At 34.5% G+C, this 20,789-nt stretch overlaps 1 protein-coding gene across 5 annotated transcripts in view; it reads right to left on the reverse strand.

Annotated features, from left to right (window-relative positions):
- Positions 1-20,789, reverse strand: part of RB1CC1 (RB1 inducible coiled-coil 1) — a 93,959-nt gene that overhangs the window by 49,535 nt on the left and 23,635 nt on the right. For 4 of the 5 annotated variants that reach the window (XM_032422002.1, XM_032421998.1, XM_032422001.1 and 1 more), the window contains 7 exons: positions 19,485-19,599; positions 17,997-18,118; positions 16,604-16,730; positions 16,261-16,431; positions 10,476-10,678; positions 8,687-9,113; positions 3,123-3,293 (listed from right to left, as the gene is read on the reverse strand). In XM_032422002.1, the coding sequence (XP_032277893.1) occupies positions 3,123-3,293; positions 8,687-9,113; positions 10,476-10,678; positions 16,261-16,431; positions 16,604-16,730; positions 17,997-18,067 (1,170 nt within the window). In that variant the 5' untranslated portion in view covers positions 18,068-18,118; positions 19,485-19,599. The remainder of the gene's footprint in view (positions 1-3,122; positions 3,294-8,686; positions 9,114-10,475; positions 10,679-16,260; positions 16,432-16,603; positions 16,731-17,996; positions 18,119-19,484; positions 19,600-20,789) is intronic. The other variant, XM_032422000.1, reaches the window with a different exon arrangement.

Raw genomic sequence — 20,789 nt, forward strand, 5'->3', positions numbered from 1 at the left:
TGAAATAAAAAACTGGAGATCAGTGCCAGCCAAAGGAAGTGAAGATGGAAAACACTTTGTATTATTAGTACCCGGAAAAGCTGTATCCTATGGAATAAGAGTCTACAAAAGCAGACTGGCCATCACAAGGACTGGAAGACCAACTTCCCATCACCTAAATCCCTGAGGTTGGATTAAGATGATATAAGATTGTGATAACCCCTACCACATGTAAACAAATTCTCTCTAGAAGTGTTATCTTAAGCTTCATATTTCCTGTTTTTATTTTTTTAAGATTTATTTGTCAGAGAGAGAGAGAGGGAGAGCACGAACAGGGGGAACAGCAGGCAGAGGGAGAAGCAGGCTCCCCGCTGAGCAAGGAGCCTGATGTAGGACTCCCAACCTGAGCAGAAGGCAGATGCTTAACCAACTGAGCCACCCAGGCATCCCCTGGGTTTTTCTTATTAAAAACAATTAGGCACATGAAAAGGCAAAACTACATGAATTTAAACTATAGGAAACAACAGAAAATATCCACAGACACACAGGCACAAGTAATGGAGTTACTAGATAAAGACTTTTAAATTACAATATGGTTAATGTAATCAAAGAGATGATGAATGGGTCTGAGTATCTTGGTAGATAATTTGAAACTATATAAACAAAAGAACCAAACTGAAACTGTGGAGCTAAAAAATAAACAAAAATTATAAATCAATAAGTGGGTTTAATAACAGCCATTCACAGCTAGAAAAAATTAATCTGGGTCAATACAAAATATTTGGAATAAAGCACGGATAGATATAATGATGGGAAATACAGGAAACAAGGGTAAATGGAAAGAATGAGATGAAAGGTCTAATACATGTGTAACTGGAATCAATGAATGAGAAGGGAAAGAGTAAGGTAAAGGCAAAATTTGAAGAGAAACTGGGAATTTTCCCAAAAGATATGCCATTAAGCCACAGCTTCCAGTAGTACTACAAGCCCAATGCAGGAGAAATACAAAGAAAGCCACATCTTGTCATATTATAGTAAAACTGTTAAAAAACAAACCAAAGGCAATGTGTTAAAAGTAAATCACTGACAGCCTAGATTCCATATCCAGAGAAAACATCCTTCAGAAACAAACATGATTTAAAGAGATTTTTAAATGACAAAGACTAAATTTGCCACTAAAGGATACTATAGGATACTTTTTTTTTTTTTTAAAGATTTTATTTATTTATTTGAGAGAGAGAGAGACAGAGATAGTGAGAGGAAGAGCACGAGCAGGGAGGAGCGGGAGAAGCTGGGAGCCCAATATGGGGCTTGATCCCAGGACCCTGGAATCATGACCTGAGCCAAAGGCAGATGCCTAACGACTGAGCCACCCAGGCGCCCTACTATAGGATATTCTAATGCATATCAAACTTACAAGGATGCATATGTTACTTAAAAGGAAAAAAGCTAATATGGAAGATAGAATAATAAATAATTTTTAATGATAAATTTTTTAATGATATATATATATATATATATTTATATTTATATATATATAGTTTTTTTTTTTTTTTTAAGAGAGAGCAAGTGACCAGGGGTGGCGGGGGCAGAGAGAGGAGAGAATTTTAAGCAGGCTCCATGTCCAGCATGGAGCCCCACATGGGGCTCAATCTCACAACCCTGAGATCATGACCTGAGCCAAAATCAAGGGTCAGATGTTTAACTGACTGAGCCACCCAAGTGTCCCCCAAGTTTTTAAACTTTAAATTTAAATGATAAAATAATCCGAAGGGCAAAAGCAGAAAGGGATAGAATTGGAAGAAAAATTAGAAATAAAAAATTAGAAATAGTTGACTTAAAAACAAGTAGTAATTATATTAAATAAATGGATTAAATATTCTAATATTCTAATAAAAAAACTTCTCAACTTACTTTGAGGCCATCATAAACTCGGTGCCCAAACTTGACAAATACATACCAAATGAATAATACACACACACAATATAATTCAGTTTGCCAAAATGTTACACTCAATTCAGAAATACATAAAAAAGACAATATATTATGACCATGTTGAGTTTATTTCAAGAATCTAAGGATGGTTCAAGATTAGAAGTAGACTATAACTTTCTTAATCTGATAAAGGGTTTCTATTAACACAAAGAGAAAAAACTAACTACTAGAAACATTATAATTGTGAAATACCACTTTCTATAGATCAGGAATTAAACAAGCACACCCACTATCACATTCTACTCAGCAATGGTACTAGGGGATTCTAAATCAGTCAAAAGCATAAGATAAAGGGGTTCAGTTCACAATAAGGTGGCTGGATCCAAAATCAGGAGAAAAAAGAGAGTCTGGGAATTACAGATGAATTCAATTAGGAAACTATAAAAATGCAATAAATATTTTAAAAGTTATTTTAGAAGAATAAAGCAAGGATATACACGTTTTATCTACCTGCAACACACTGTGTATAATGCTATGCAAGTAAAATAAAACATTTATACCCATTTATATGTTCTACAATTGGAGGAAAAATACTGGCAGAGGAACATTAAACTAGAAAAGTGTGTGTTAGAATCAAGATTATGCAAGTCAACTCTTTTGCTGTTTTGCCAGAATGGATGGAGGACCAAGTCATTAGTGTGGCAGAAAATGTCTAGGCTAACCACTCTTGGCAATTCCATCACTTTGTTTTGGTTATAAGTCTGAGAACAGAGTTCTTGGAACACTGCATTAAATTAGACCTAAAAACCTAAGTATTAGTAATCTCTAAGATTTTATATTTTCCTCCTGTCCTTTACAAATCTCATGTATTCTTCTTTAGTTTTCTGAGGGGGGGGAGCAGGAAGTACTCAGATGTTTAGTACAATGACTGCTTTATCATGTTCTTTCCACATGTTTTTTCCCCAGCTGCTGACAGCATTTTCATGGTTTATCTTTCAGCTACTACCTAAAGTGGCCTCAGCTCATTTTATCAAACCTGAACATTAAGAACGTGTCTTCTTCCTTATTACACGGAAACAATACTGTTCATTAACACTAATCAAGGATGAGGTAAAAATGATGGTGTATAACAAGTTGATATTACACATAAAATACTGGTACAGAGAAACTACGAATTGCTTTTCCTGAGAGAAGTCTGAAATGAGTACCTGAGCGAGTTCCTTCTGTTCATTCACCAGTCGGCTGCAGCTAGCGATCATCTGGTCCAGGGCATAGAGCCGGTCTTCAAGTCCTTTAATGGCTTTCATGTTCTGATTATCAAGTTTGGCAATAGTTTGACGGCATTCTGCTATAAATGGTCGAATAATCCTTGGATCAAGCTAAATGACAACAGAACATATGAATGAAGTTTTCAGCAAATAGTTTAAAATATATTTCTCACTATTTTAACACACAGCTTCAGAGGAAAAAAGTTGAAAAATATTGAGAAGTAAAAGCATGGGGAACCTAAGTTATACTTTCACAAAATTGAGAGCAGGATAATTATGTTAATAAAAAATTACTGATTATATTAGAATAATTAGGAATATAGTGCCAGGAATTACAACCTTCCAATCAATGCCATAATTTAATCAATCCTCAGTATCACACAGAAAATGTTATTTTCAAGGTCTTACAAAGTAAAGCAGAGTTAAAACACATTCTTTGTTCATTGTCTTAAAACTCTAATTTCCCTCAAAACATATCAATATCTTCAAAGTGACTTCCCTCCTGGAGGTATCTTTACTATCAGTCTCTATCTCCTAAAGGAATTTGCTTGATCAACCCCACTTTTTTTTTACTCTTCAATCTCTCCTGTTTCCTGGCTTTATTTCTACAAATTTTCTGGAATTCATGGAACCTAATTTCTCTCAACACTGTTCCCCTTCCCTTGAAAGAATACACTGTGTTTTTATGTGTAGTCTCCATTAAAACCATTCTGCCAAAGATCACCAATGACCTCCTTTCACTTGAGGCTCTTACACACTGAAAACAATCTTTGACAAACTCTGGAAGCTTTGGGGTATTACCTCACTGGTTCCTCCACAGTACCCTTCCCTGGCTCTTTTTCCTGTCTAATCCATAAATACAGATAATCCAGAAGGACTTTGCGCTCAGCCCATTCTTACTATTTCTTATATGATTTCAGCATTAAGCATAAATTTCTATGGAGCTCCCCTTTTGTAATTCCTGATCCTTCTCACAGATTTTCAGCTTGTGTTTCTGACCACTTACTAATATCTCCATGTGAGTATCAACCACGTTATCTATTATTATTAACTCATTATAGTTGTCTTCTGTTGAAATCCCTAAATGGCTTCCTTTTGCCTACAATGACATCCAAAAAATATAGCATAGTTAAGGCTTCAGTGATTGGATACCACTAAATCTTTCCAAGGCCTATCCTCTTTTCAAACTGAATTACCAATTACATCCAGACAAGCCCTGTGTTTCTCTAGCTCTGATCTTTCTTCATACTGATCATCCTGCCTAGCTGTTTGAAAGCCCATCTTTGCCTCTACATAAGGATCCTAGTCAAATACTGCCTCCTTCATGATGCCTTCCCTGATCTCTACAATCAAAGGACCATAAAATATTTAATGTAGTGTTTGGTACACAGAGAACATACAAAGGCAGTTAAAACTGAACTATTTTATTGTTATTATCAATAATCCAGTGTAATTAATAAGAGGCTGCATTTGCAACACTACAAAAAAGTTAACAGAGCCACTACTTATATATAGACAGCAGTTGCCCAATATAAATGAAGACCTTACATACGTTAACATTTTCTCAATTTTCTTAATTTCACCGTAACTGAGTCCAATCTGCACACATTTCTGATCCAAAGTATTGTACAAACCAAAGATTAGCTATAAATCATTAAGGTGATAAAGGGCTAAAAAAGATTAAAATAGATTCACATTTTTAGCTTGTGCAAAATTACAACTACACATGGACTTCACATAGCAATGATTTAAAGAAAAAAAAAAACAAACCCCAAACCAGGGCTCCTGATTATGATAGTTCTGTATTTCATAATTCATTGAGAGTATAATACAACTACACTGATAAGATGGAAGAGTGTTTTGTAAATCACTTGAGTAGCAGTTACATAACTTGATTTCCTAAAATCTTATTCTACTTAATATTTTATTTCATTTGTCCACAGGTAATAAAAATTAAAATTTCTAAATGGAGTCTCTGGAGAAATTTTTTATTTTATTTATTTATTTGTCAGAGAGAGAGCAAGCGTGCATGCGCACAAGCAGGGGGCGCGGCGGGCAGAGGGAAAAGCAGGCTCCCTGCTGAGCAAGGAGCCCGATGTGGGGACTCGATCCCAAGACCCTGGGATCATGACCCGAGCCGAAGGCAGACGCTCAACCGACCAAGCCACTCAGGAGTCCCTCTGGAGAAATTTTTAAAAATATGTATTTTAAACCACAAAATTCTATTAATAATTATTTAGGAAATTTTCAATAATTGAACACAGTGCTACACTAATATTTTACTCTTGGGCTTTTCCACTGATATCTAGAAAGATTAATATTGTTGTCTTAGAAGAGAAGAAACTAAAAATTTTCTTACCCTCTTCATTCTTCCCATCCCACCTCTAAATCCACGCCCACTGCACAGAGCAAACAATAATATTTCAATAACAACACAAAAATCCTGAATGAAATACTACAACAAGATTCCATAAATTATGCTGGTATTAATCTGAACAGCTTAGAAATGAGCTAAATGTGTATATTTCCAACTATTAATCATCAGATATACAAATGTTTGCCTTTTACAGTATAACCTGAACTAGAATATCCAAGATTCATTCTAATACGAACACAGTACAACCTAAGAAAATATGTGAGTACACAAAAATGCAGCAACAATTCTAAATTTTACTTGGTATACGAGGGAGAAAACTAAACAGGTCATGAAAATGCCATCTATTAATCCATCCAACTATTATAAAACAGAGGATTCAAATGATGTAGGGATGACACGAGTAATAAATCAATGGAGGTGCCAGGATTTGAGCCCTTATGATGCCCAATCTTAGGCAAGTTCCATAATGCCTATGTCTTGACTAGTTTCTTGAAAAAGATCTTTGATTTAGGCAGTTGGAAATACACATTACAAATACTGTTGAAACTGGGATTAGTATGTAAAAATGATGCCTTTAAACAGAATTTGCTTTTATAAGAAGAACATCAAACCTTGGCACATTTTAAAATTCACTGGCAAACAGCACTACTACTATCAGATAATCAAGTAGGTTAGTTGTTATGCGTAATTATATAATAAATGTGAGATAAAAGGAAGGCATCTCTGATGAGAGAGAAGTCCTATACTCCAGTTTAATCTATCTTTAGAAATGCCATTAGTGGAAAAGAATAAACTACCAAGAGGAGGAAAATATTAATCTAATAAAAAACTATGACAAGTGCTATTTATTACACAGTATATCCCATGAATACAATATTCCACACTGTAAAATACAGGCAGAAATATATAAACAAATATATAAAATTCTTCAAAATGTGTTTTCATTGCTTTTGAACAAAAATTTTTTAATCTAATGGGCATGCACAACTGAAAAGAATGCTTTATTATATATAGACAATATTTTAAGCTATGCTAACTCATTTTATAACAAGAGACTATAACCAAATAAAAATTTATATTTTGCTTTCATAATATAATGGCCATGTAATCTATCACAAAGACTTCAGATACACTTGGTATGTACTATGAAAGTAAATATTAACTTAGGTCAGTAATGTGACACCCTAGTAATAATACTACAGCTAACTTCTGTTTTCTGTAGATATAAATTCTTATGAATTTTAATTAAGCCAGAAAAGGATCATTGTTTCTTCTCTCTTGTCATGTAAAGTGAATAAAAATGATATGGCTGTGCTGGATTTCATTTAAACATGCAAATGCAAAGCCAATTTCAAGTCCTTTTAAAAGGGGATTCTCCTCATAGTCTATAACCCCTATTCTGACTCATGCAGAATTATATATATACTTCAATCACCCTAATTACAATCATGTACTTGACTTTCCAAAATCATGAATTAGAATTCTTAGGCTACTAAAATGTCAACATTTTAAACAGGAATACTAGTTTTCATTCCTTTTAGGCAGTAATCTTTGCATAATATATTACATACTTCCATGCCCTGGCAAATATCTTAATTGAAGCTTCTTTGACGACAAATAATAAATGGCCAAAAAGAAATGCCTCCTTTAAAGGATGTCATCAAGGAAGTGGAAATTTAAAGAATTAAGAAGAAACCTAGAATTTATTTAAGTTTTCCATTTGGAAAAGGTATGTGCTATTTTCCATGCATTCCAGACAATGCACTGCCTTTCTCAATACTCAAAGAACAAGTCTCTTTTCCAATTAAGTGCCCTTTTAAAAAAGGTTAACTATCGTGGCAATTATCTTTAGACAATAGCAGCCTTCAAAATACTATTTTGTTTTTACTGTATAACTGAAACATGTGCCCATCAACTTCCTTTCTGAATTCAAAGATTTTCTATCAGCTTATGGATCATTTATATTTTAAAAATTTATTTATTTTAGAGAGAGAGAAAGAGAGAGAGAACATGCATGAGTTAGGGAAAGGGGAGAAGGGAGAGAGAATACCAAGCAGATTCCCCGCTGAGTGTGAAGTCTGACATAGGGCTCAATCCCAGGACCCTGAGATTGTGACCTGAGCCGAAATCAAGAGTTGGCCGCTTAACTGACTGAGCCACCCAGGCGCCCATGGATCATATTTTAAGAGATATTTATTTCCAAGGTCTAAAAGTTTTTGGAAGTATATTTAGAGAAGAACTTAATCCAAAATACAAGCTAACTATAATTACAAAATACAACCAAGAACACAATGTCGAAATTTTGAATTTGAAAATATCTCAGGCAGATATAGTATTTAAAACTTCTTTTATAAGTCAGAAAGAAGTTCCCTCTAGGGGGATGGTGATTAGAAAGATGCACACAGGATTTTCAGAGAGATGAAAATGTTCAGAATCTTCTTTTGGGTGGTGGTTACTCTGTGACCTAACCACTCAAGAACCTGTATATTTCACTGAATGTGAATCGTTCTCACCAAAAAAATTTAACTGAAAAAAAACCAAAATTTTATCTTTAATATTTTCCAAAAGACCTTGAAAGTTCTATAGCATTTATAAATATGAACATCTGATCCATTATTAACTTAAAAATATGGTAGGCTAGAGGTGGCCAAATATTACCATTTACCTATTTTCAGAGAGTGCTCCATACTTACAGCACAAGAATGAAAACATTAAGACCGCTCAAGTTTTACCTAGCAGATGAAAGAGCCTAACTGCAGGAACAAATGAAAGGACAGGAGATATTAAAACATCTAAGTAATATTACAAGGTCAGAGAAAAATATATTTCAAAGTGCTACCACCAAAATCTATAGCATTTGAGTAGACACTTCAACGCTCTGCATTGCAGAAATTTTATGTATATGACCTTTAATAGTCTTCACAAATTTACTAACAATTCATAAATTAGGTTACAAGTGAAAAGATTTGATTTGTCCAAGGTTGAAACCTTGGTTATGAAGTCTCACATCAAGGCTCAATATTTCCACTATAATGTGTTACCATTCTCCCATTATATAAAACAATTAGTATAAATAATATAATTTTGAGTAGTTGAAATGACCCAAGAAATATCAAACATGACTTACTCTGCTCATGGAATCAAAGCATTTCCTGACCAACGATTCCACATCATTAGGTCTATCTTGAACATTTATCCAGTCTAACAAAGAAACATTAAAAAAAGGCAGATCACCGTCTTTAGCATCTACTGAAGTTTCATCCTGCTGGACAGTACTTTGGCAAGATTCCCTAATTTCTTTTCCATTTTCAGCATCTGTGGTATCTGGGGCTATATGTTCCACTGACTTGTGAAATGAGGTTAATAAGGATTGGTTAGTTGTTCTAGGCATATCAGGAGAGAGCACCAGTTCAGTGGAGGTTTTCATTTCAGCCTTTTCTGAGCCTTCATGTTCAGGTAAAGAATCCAGTCTTCCCAAACATTCCCTGTAACTATGTCTGGTTAGGCACTCCAACAGTGGAATCTTGGCCATTACTGAAACCGCAGTTCCTAAACTTAAAATACAAAAGAGCTGTCAGTAAAATTATGGAACCACTCTAGTTAGAGAAATAGCATTTAATTATTATACACACAAATATTACGACCTCTCTATTACGTTATGCATATACAGTCTATGTTCTTTAAAAGAAACCTAGTTAGAGAATGGTATCATTAACACATTAAAATACCACTCTCAAGTAAAGGGAGCCAGCTTGTACTAAACAACTGTACATGTGGTTTTCATCAAACCTTAAGATATAAAAAATTTGAAATAAAAAAAAAAGATTTACCACAGCAGTCCCTTAAAGTATGACTTTAAGTCAATCAAGTATTTTTTGATAAGTTGAAAGCACAGGATAAAATTAATAATCCCAATAAAGATTAAGGTAACTCTCACATTCATTATACCCTATAGACAGGTAGATGTATGTTGTCAAAAGGCATAGGGAAGATGAACTATCGATGATCTGATTTCTGTAGAACATTTGTGAAGTGACTCAGGCTCCTACGAGAAATTAACATATCTAAAAGAACTTCCCAAACAACAGTTACTTGAAAAGGTTGTTATATAAACTCTTTCTAGTCTTAAGTAATCATTCCCTTCCTTCCCAAGATCAGTCCCACTGGCAAGGCCAAAATCTTCTAATTCACACCACAAAACAGAAAAATGTGAATTAATGAGGTTCATTTTAATTAAAAAGAAAGATGTTACTTCCCTCCAATTCAATTCAAAGTAACAAAAAATGCAAAAACAAACTAAAAAATGAATGTAAAAATTGAAAGCATAAAGCATACACACAGACAACAAAGGGCTATACTCATGCTGAATTACTGCTATATTTTTACATTCATTATAGCCCTTTTCAAAAACAACCACTGGCTATCAGATGTGCTTACATGTAAAGAGCCAGAAAACCATCTAAATGGCTTCTTTCAATCTCAGCAAGCCTACATCATCTGGCAATATTTAAAAAGGAAAATAAAAATTTCCTTGATTGCTCAATGTTTGAAAACTTTTCCATTTCTGTTAGATGTGTTATGTTTATATTTTGCCTTTACTTTAACATAAAATTGGCAGCAGGGCAAGAACGAGACAAAGATTCTTGGGTTTGTAAATGATTTAAAAGTATTTTGAGCGCTTTGCATAAAGAAAACAAGGTAAGAAAAAGAAATGTGGGTGATCCATAAAATAGGTGAATAAAATTGACCACAATTTTAAAATTTTAGAGCCTATAAAAGTCATCATAGAAGTCTCAAAAAATGAACAATTATAATAAACAATTATTAGAAATGAAATCACATTTACTGAAACAACTGATAAACTGCAAAGGTATTTTAAACAAACATCTTATTATCCATTTTAATGGCAAACATACTGAGTAAGTTTTAACTTGATGTCTTCTATGGATTGCAGATAATTTGAATAAATACTTTCAAACTTGAAAAGTAGCTTTTGGTAAGAATTTGAACAGTCCTCCAAATTGGCCATGATTGCAGCCCAGCCTTGGTGTTGAAGATGTTCATCATGGACCAGACCTTCACAGAAAGAGCAAAGTTTCTTGGCAACTTCATACATTTCCTGAAAAGGAAGAAACACAGCAAAAGAAGGTAATGTTTGTGTGCATGTTTGCATATGTATATTTACCTGTATGCATGAATGTAGTCTAAATATATTTTAAACAAAGCACTGACAAGGGAATGTTTTAGTCTATCTTAGTGTTTGTTGTTGTGATACTGAGAAAGAAGAAAAACTCCTAACTCATTGCTGCTGGGAGTGTGTACTGGTGGAGCACCTACAGAGGGCAATTCAGCAATAACTGTCAAAAGTAAAATGGCATCTATTGTTTGGCAGAATGATTCATCTTGTAGAAATAAACGCTTAAACAAATGAACAAAAAATACTAAAAGGTTCTTTATTTCAACTATAAAATGAAATGGAACCCACCTCGCTGTCTATCAAGAAATTATGTGCATCTATACAATGGAATTTATTTAGCATTAAATAATATACATATTCATAAATATATAAGATCAATACACAGTAAATTTAAAAGGTAGGCTGGACTCATAAAGTGAATTTTCTGTGTTTACTACTGAAAAATCAGTTATAGGTGACCTACAGATCTAAATGTAAGATTAAAAAAAAAAAAAGGGTAGGTGGAGGGGGGATTCTGGAAGATAGCATAGCAGATATACACTAGCAGCTCCACACTAGCTGTTCCCTTCGTATCTTTGAGATAAGCATATATTTCTTAAATAAGATCCAAGAGCAAGACTATTGATAAACTGGACATTAAACTAAGAATTTTAATTCATCACAAGACACCATTAGTGAAATGAAAAGGCAAGCGACAGGATGGCAGAAGATATTTTCAACATTTAAACAGACAGCTTATATAAAGATTATATAAAGGCAACTAAAATCAAGTACAAAAAGATGAGCAACTCAATAAAGAGTAATTAAGAAACTAGAATAACTTCACAAAAAGGATATGCAAAGTCTCATAAATGAATGGAAACCTGTTCATCCTTATTAACAAATATAAATAAAATTACAATGGCCTACCACTACACACCCATCAGAATGACTAAAATTAAAAGCACCAAGAAAACCAAGTATCGGTGAGTTTGTTGAGCAAGTAGAACAATCATACACTGATGATGGGAGTATAAATGGATACAACCACTTCAAACAGCACATGTAAAGTTAAAAAGAGGCATACCCAAGAGAAGGCAAAAGGTGCACCAAACAACATGCAAAGATATTCACAGCAGCTTTAGTCACAATAGTTGTTTTTTTTTTCTTTTAAAGATTTTTATTTTATTTATTTGAGAGAGAGAGAGAGCACAAGAGGGGGTAAGGTCAGAGGAAGAAGCAGACTCCCTGCTGAGCAAGGAGCCCCATGCGGGACTCGGTCCCGGAACTCCAGGATCATGACCTGAGCTGAAGGCAGTCGTTTAACCAACTGAGCCACCCAGGCGCCCTAGTCACAATAGTTTTTAACTGGAAAGAATATCTATCAATAGTTAAATGAACTGTAGCATGTTCATACAATGGAATACTATGCAGCAATGAATACAAAGCATTAATTCATGCAATTACATGAACGAATCTCAGGAACATAATGTTAAATAAAAGAGGCCAGACACACACACACAAAAACAATGATTCCATCTATTTAAAGTTCTAAAAGAGGCAAAGTAATTCATGGTTTTAAAGTCAGGATATTGGATGATTTTATGGAAGAGGGATGATGGGTACCAACTGGGAGTAAGCATGAAGTAAGGCTTCGGGGGTGATACCATATTTTAAAATTTCACTTTGTGAAAATGTGCCACAAATTAATATGCAATGATTTGTACATTTTCTAATATGTATATATCTCACTAAACAAAAATCTATTATTAATTTCACTAATGAAGGTATCTGAATCCAAGGTCACACCACAATTGGGGTGACCAAATTTAAACTCTGCCGATGTGACTCTAGAAGACCACACTCCTGCCACTGTTATAGGGCCTCTAATTCCTTATAAAATGCACTGTCTGACATATTCATTGTTTTGGTTACTATAGCTTCTGAGTACTTTTTAAAATCTGAGGAACATGTATTATTCCCTCCACCTTCCATTCTTCTTTCTCTTAACTTTCTTAACTATTCCTGGACACTGATCCTTCCCTGTAAACTTAAAGTCCATTTTATCTGAAACCAAACTAAACAAATAAAAAAATCAAAAGTTCCTCCTCACTCTCCAAAGCAAAAATGCCTTTTTTCCCCCCACACCAATGCTTTTCATGGCAACTTTAAATGCAATTCATTAAGCTCATGAATATATTAAGATTATGACTATGAATATTAAAAATGATATTAAGAATGTCTTTTATTTCAGAGATAGAATTTAGTGATCCATCTGTTGCATATAACATCCAGTGCACATTACTTCAAATGCCCTCTTTAATGCCATTTGCCCAATTACCCCTCCCCTCCAACCTCCCCTCCAGTAACTCTCAGTTTGATTCCCAGAGTTAAGAGTCTCTTATGGTTTGTCTCCCTCCCTGATTATGTACTGTTTTATTTTTCCCTCCCTTCCTCTATGCTCCTGTTTTGTTTCTTAAATTCCACATATGAGTGAAATAATACTTCTTTCTCTGACTGACTTATTTCACTTAGCATAATACTGTCTAGTTCCATCCATGTAGTTACAAATGGCAAGATTTCATTCTTTTTGATAGCCAGGCAATATTCCATTGTATATATAGACCACACCTTCTTTATCCATTCATCTGTTGATGGACACTTGGGCTCTTTCCATAATTTGACTATTGTTGATAATGTTGCTATAAACATCGGGTGTGTGTGCCCCTTTGAATCACTATATTTGTATCCTTTGGATAAATACCTAGTGGTGCAATTGCTGGGTTGTAGGGTAGCTCTATTTTTAACTTTTTGAGGAACCTCCAAACTGTTTTCCAGAGTTTAAAAATGTCTTTTCATTGGCTTATAACTTATATATATATTTTAAAGATTTTATTTATCTATTTAACAGAGAGCAAGAGAGCACAAGGAGGGGCAGTGGCAGAGGGAGAGGGAGAGGCAGGTTTCCTGCTTAGCTGGATACATGGCTTGATCCCAGGACCCTGGGATCATGACCTGAGCCGAAGGCAGATGCTTAACCGACTGAGCTACCCAGGCAGCCCTATAATTTATGTTCTTGAACAGAATTTTATATATTTTTTGTTACTACTTAGATTGTAATACATTTTCCATTTCCATTCCAAAACAGGGCCCAGTACCAAGAAATGTGAATGTTTATATATTTATCACATATCCAGCCACCTTACCAAAAGTCTTTTTGACAGATTTTTATTAAATTCTCTTGATATTCCAAATATACAACCATATCTCATCTAAAATGGATGTTTTTTCACTTTTTTTCCATTAATTTTACCACTTACTTCATTTTCATTTTCTTATTTTGGTATATTTCTCAGAAGTTCCAAAAAAATACTGAATAGACTGATTCTGATTTATGCAAAAATGGCTCTAACATTTCGTTGATTTGAAAGCTGATTATCTTCCATATTTGGTCAATTCTAAATTTTATTTTGTTTCCTCCTAGAGCTATTTTACTTATTAAGAATAGCTGCTAAATTTTAACATATGCTTCTTCTGGACAATATTGATATGACTCTGTTTTCTTCTATAAAGTACTAACGATTGAGGTAATTAATTATATTAATTCATTTCCAAATATTGAATCACCCTTGCATTCCCATAATATATCCTCTTTGCTATTAATATATTACTCTTTTGATACTCTTCTGGTTTTATCTGTAAGAAAAAATGAGTATATTCAGTATTTTCAGGATACAAAATATTAAACATAGCCCATAAGAGCTTTCTGATTATGAAAGAGACATATTAAAATCTCCCATTTTTAAATTATGATAAATACACATGAAACTTACTGTTTTAACCCATTTTTTAAGTGTATGACTCAGAAGCCTTAAGTTTTTCACATTGCCGTGCAACCAGTACCACTATCCTTCTCCAGAACTTTTTCATCATCCCAAAGTGAAACTATATCCAATATACATAATTAACTCAACCTTCCCCTCACCCCTCAACCTTGGGTAACTATTCTTCTATTTTCTGTCTCTATGAATCTGACTCTTTTAGGTACCTCATATAATTGACATTGCACAGTATTTGTCCTTTTATGTTTGGCTTATTTCGCTTAGCATATTTATCTTCAAGGTTTATCCATATTGTAGTTATCATAATTTTCTTCCTGACAAGGTTAAATAATATCCCATTGTATGTATATACCACATTCTGTTGATCTATTCATCTACCAATGGACATCTGGGTTGTTTCTACCATTTGACTACAGGAAATAATTCTGGTATGAATACTGGTGTACATCATTATGCTTTATTAAGTTCTCCTGCAATTATTATCATTTAGCCTGTGTTGATAGGAAAATACAGATCTGACTTCTCTTTCTCACAAATTAAACCTTTTATTATAAATTTCACTTTGTTCTGTTTAATGCTTTAACATCCACTTTGTCAAGTATGAATACTGCCATTTAAAATTTTTTGTACATATTGGAAAGAAACTTTGTTCTCCTCAAGGACCTAAATATGGATATGGAAGAAAGAATCACATTTTTAAGAGTTATTTAAGTCTTTTGTTTCTGTCTACTCTAACATAGGTAACTTTATTGATTATAGCAATGTTCAGAAGTCATTAACTGCATACCATCATTTAGGAAAGAAGTTGAACAAATCATGTTTAAAACTGCTTTTCCATTCTAAGATCTTATAACTCTTTGCAAATGCAGAATGACTAACAACTTATGAGTCTGAAAATTTAAAAACCAGACATATTAACCAGCAAAATGTTTCTCCCAAAACTTTTATTTTTATGTTTTTTTTCATGCTTCCTCTGTAATTCAGACCACTTTGCTAGCTATTTATTTATTTGAGTATAGTTGACATACAATGTTACGTTAGTTTCAGGTGTACAACATTGTGATCCAACAACTCTATACTTAGGCTATGTGCACCACAAGTGTAGCTAACCATCTGTCACCATTCAATGCTATTACAGTATCACTGACTATATTCTTTATGCTGTACCTTTTATTCCCATTTACTCATTCCATAACTGGAAGACTGTATCTCCCACTCTCCTTCACTCATCCCCCAACTTCCGGCCCCTCTGGCAACCACCCGTTGAGTTCTCTGTGCTATTTAGATTTGAATGCTTTTAGGAACTACCAATTTGTTATAACATTCACTGATGCCTAAAATAGGCTAATACTTATATGAATATGAATAAGTATATGAATAAGACATCATTTTGTTAAGTAACCAATTTTTTTTTTTTTAAAGATTTTATTTATTTATTTGACAGAGAGAGACATAGAAAGAGCAGGAACACAAGCAGGGGGAGTGGGAGAGGGAGAAGCAGGCTTCCCGCGGAGCAGGGAGCCCAATGTGGGACTCGATCCCAGGACCCTGGGATCATGACCTGAGCCGAAGGCAGACGCTTAACGACTGAGCCACCCAGGTGCCCCAACCAATTTTTAATTTTAAATTGTACTAGATGTAAATAAGTATAATAATCTCAAAAAACAATTATTTTTATCTTACCACTGCAAGTTGTGTCCTTGAAGCAACAGTGTGAAAAACTGCAGGCATCATAAGAGACTCTTCAACTTTTATTTCCATGTCATTTTCTGTTGAAAAAGTAGTTTTTGGAATAGCAGGTGGACGATCACATAAGATCATTTCTTTGTTAAAAAGAAAAATTGGATTTGTGTCCTACAGAAATAAAAAAGCAAAAGAAACTGAAGTAAAATGTTATAAATATTGAACATGCACACTGCCCTCAATATATGAAGCAGATAAACCTTACTTTTGAAGTTGAGTTCCCAATTCCCTATGTGATGTGAAACTGGGGCATGTTTGTACGAAAAGGCTCATGGACACATACCGTCCCAGCACTGTAGGTGCACACTCTTCGATCTGCAGCCATGCATTCTCCTCCATTGACCACCAGCACCTGATGCTGAATAGCAATCTTGTATTTGCTATGAATGGCATGCTTGAGGTCTGCCACACTTTAAAAGGGGTGGGGTGGAGCAAAAAATTAGTTCTACATAACTTCCCAATGACAAACTTTTTTATTATCAAAGTAGCACTGTGTAAAAATATCTGATAGATATTAATTTCACTCTAAAAAAATTTCCCCAAAACAACAGTATAAAATACAAACTTCTTGTTTCTGGAATCAGATTCCACAATCAACTGGCTGATCTTAGGTGAACAAATAACCCATTTGGCACATCTACAAGTGAGTCTATAAAATACAGGCAGTAGACATATTTATTTCTGTGCTCTTTATATAACACAGCAAAAGAATATGCTCAAATTAGCATCAGGTCTGTTAAAATCCTCAGAACACAGATGTCTGTTAAAATCCTCACATCACATTACACAAACTACATTAAGTATAAACCATAAAATTGCTTCCTTTCCCTATCTTTCAGAAAATCATTCCTTTACAGGTAAAATTGTATTTTATAAAAACCAGAACTTCAAAAAAAACAATACAATTTCAAATTCCATTTTTAAAACTAAGATTATTAATTCCACAAATTATTTGTAATATTTTCAGTGTCAGGTTTATTCTGTATTGCTATCAAGTCTTTGCTCTTAGGTCCACTACCAAAACACAAGCATGTATAGTTGTTACTATTTCCTTCCTTGCTGTCTGGCCTCAAAATATGTCCTCCCTCGCCCTGACACTTCTCCCCAAATTTCACAAATATAAGGGCATTCATTAGTCAAATATTGGAATCCCTTGCAAAGCTGGAGAATTATTAGATATTATGAGTCCTACAAACTTGGTTAAAAATATTAAACTGATTGTATTCTTGCATCAACAAACAAAACAAATACTACTGACTTTATTCATACAAGGGAATAAAAACAAATCACCAAAATACATAGGACTGATACATGTTACTTTATATAGCTAGCAATAATTTTCTTAGCAATGTCCTGGGAAACTGAGAAGAGCAATCAGCTATGAAAACTTCTTCTATTTGATAGTTTTAATTTGAAATCAGTTTGTTTGCAGGTAGGTTTGTTTAATGAGAATAATATATTCACATAAACAGAACAAAGCACAATTTTATGAACCTAACTTTAGCGTTTTAGTGAAAGATGACAACTATATACGTAATATGCTAAGATAAAAGATTTAAGATATTGCTACTATTATTTTCTTATTTAACAAAGGAATAGTTTTCTCCAAATCAAATAGTTTAATTTTTGCCTACACAAAATGCAAGAGTGATGAGACTGAATGAAATACAACTTACGTTTGCACTGTAAGTTCAGTGTCAAATGTCAGGGTAGTTCCAGTGTTAACCAGAAATACATATAACTTCATGATGATTTCTCTGGATTCTGTGAGCTTATACCTCACACTCTGACCTGATTACTAAAAGAAACAGACAAGAAAAATGATCAGTTATATAAACACAACTACGAATACCCTCACATAAGACATGTTATTTATATAGTACAACTATGCCAACAACAAAAAAATAGTTTTTGGTGTCTAAGATGGCTAACTGGACAATTTGGTAAACTTGTTGCTTAAAAAATAAACAGTAATGAGACTAGTGAAAAGCATTAACTATTCTTCATTAAAAAAAATTGTTTTAAGGAAGAGGCCAGCAATTAGAACAAAAATTATGTGTATACTTCACACTGTCCTCATGTACCCTTATACATTAAGAATTAAAATTAAATACAGAGGAGGGGGGTGGGAGGATGGGTTAGCCTGGGATGGGTATTAAAGAGGGCACGTTCTGCATGGAGCACTGGGTGTTATACACAAACAATGAATCATGGAACACTACATCAAAAACTAATGATGTAATGTATGGTGATTAACATAACAATAAATTTTTTTAAAAAAGAATTAAAATGAAAAATTTCATCAAAGATCTTCCTAACTCAAAAAGTTCTTCCCTGACTGCTTCCTTAGAGCAATAAAATATTGTCTGGAGGTTAAACTTACTAATAGCAAATAAGAGTGGCCACTACTTGCAAATTAGGGGAAATGAGTTAATTCCAATTCCTTCCACCAGCTGTCTCTTAATCTAAATTCCACCTCCACACTGAGTCAGAAATGCTCCATAAGAAACTGTGACCCTGTGTTATACTGTAACTGTGTAACTGTAACTGTGTTATATCATCTTGTTGAACAGTACAAAGTGCACAGGTCTAGAAATCAGAATATTTGAAACAACTGCCATTAACTAGCTGACCAAGTCAAAACCTCATATATAAAATAAACTTCTTCAGGGAGCCTGGGTGGTTCAGTCGCTTGAGAGTCTGACTCATGGTTTGGGCTGGGGTCATGATCTCAGGGTAGTGAAATCAAGGCCCGTGATGGGCTCCACCCTCATCAGGGAATCTGCTTGAGATTCTCTCTCTCCCCCTCTCTCCCTCTGCCCCCTCCCCACCCCTCCCGTGCGCATGCTCCCTCTCCCTCTCTCTCTCTCAAATAAATAAATCTTTAAAAAATAAAATAACATAAACTTCCTCATCTACAAGGGACAGATTTCAAATCTAGCATTTTAGTTTTTACAATTAGAGGTAAAAATCCCCCAAATTAATGAAAGACCATAAATTAAGATACTAGAATATATCTTTCCTTATGCTCTTTCCAATGAGCTTTAGAGTAAAATTATCAGGGAAGAAAGAAAAAATAAGTAAGATCTTAAAATTAATGTTTCCAAAATCAGTTTTTTAAATACATTAGATGAAAAACTTACAAATTTAGAACTGTGACTTACCGTCAGGCACTGTGAAAAGGACTACCACTTTTCTTAAAAAGCAGATTAAAACTGGCTTATGTTTGCTTTGCTTGATATTGGCAACTGAATGGCATTACTGGTTAAACTCAGTGAACTGGAAAAGAAAAATTTCTGGATTATCACAGAGAGACATAATTCAGTATGTGACAATGTATGGCTATTGTCCTTTCTTTAAAAATTCCCTTCTGAAAGAGTGATTTCTACTCAATCTCTCTTCCTACACGCACATTCACCGAAACCACAAGAGTATAACTTTGATCCATACCACTCCATTAAAAGACACAAAAGTCTCTAAAAAAACTCTCCAAAACTGCCAAATTCTACAGCCATTTCTTAGTTCTTAAAATATAATGGTATAAAAAGAATCTGGCTGTGGAGTCTGACTGCCTCTGGGTTTAATCCTGGCCCCATTACTCGTATATGATCTTGGGCAACTTACTTAATGGTCTTGATTTCTTGTTTTGTAAAATGAATAAAAATGGTACCTGTAGCAGGCAGCCTCTAAAATAGCCCCTCCACCTCTGAGTATCCATACTCCAGTGAAATCCCCACCCCTACTGGGTGTGGGCAGGGCCCATGATCTTTTTCTAACCAATGAAGTATGGTGAGGTTAATGAAATGTCACATGATTGCTACTCAAGATTAGAACTTCCACCATGCCAACTGACTCCTTCTCTTGCCAGCTTTGATGAAGTAACAAGCTGCCATGGAGAGGCCCATGTGGCAAGAAACTGAAGTCAGCCTCAGCAAGAAGCTGAGAGTCTCAGTCTGACAAGCTGCAAGGAACTGACAACCATCACTGAGCTTGGAAGCAGATCACTCCTTGGTTGAGCCTCAGACAAGACGCCAGTCCCAGCAAACACCGTCACTGCAATCTTCTGAGAGCCCTTGATGCAGATGACCCAGCCAACCTACGCCCAGAAAATGTGAACTAAAACATTTCTTACTCAGCAAAAGATAATTAATACAGTACCCCACATTGCAGGGATATTATGAGAATTAAGGGAGAAAAAGTATGAAAAAAATTTTAATGTACTAGCCTCATGCTCTGCAATAAGAATTCAACAAACAACCCTAGCACCCCTTCTTGGGCTCTTTTTCCTCTGCCAACTCTCCAGTGTTTGGGTGGGACCTCACCACCAGGCCCAAATTCAAGAGTACACTTTATCTTACAAGTTAAAAGGAGTTCTTTTGTTTTCTGAAGGATTAGGTAGCTAAAAGTATGGTGACTAAAATGGAAGGAATATTGGTAGCAGAGATGATTCATTAATTCATTCATTCATC

This window comes from Phoca vitulina, unplaced genomic scaffold, assembly GCF_004348235.1.
Source record: "Phoca vitulina isolate PV1807 unplaced genomic scaffold, GSC_HSeal_1.0 scaffold25, whole genome shotgun sequence".
NCBI classification, from domain to species: domain Eukaryota; kingdom Metazoa; phylum Chordata; class Mammalia; order Carnivora; family Phocidae; genus Phoca; species Phoca vitulina.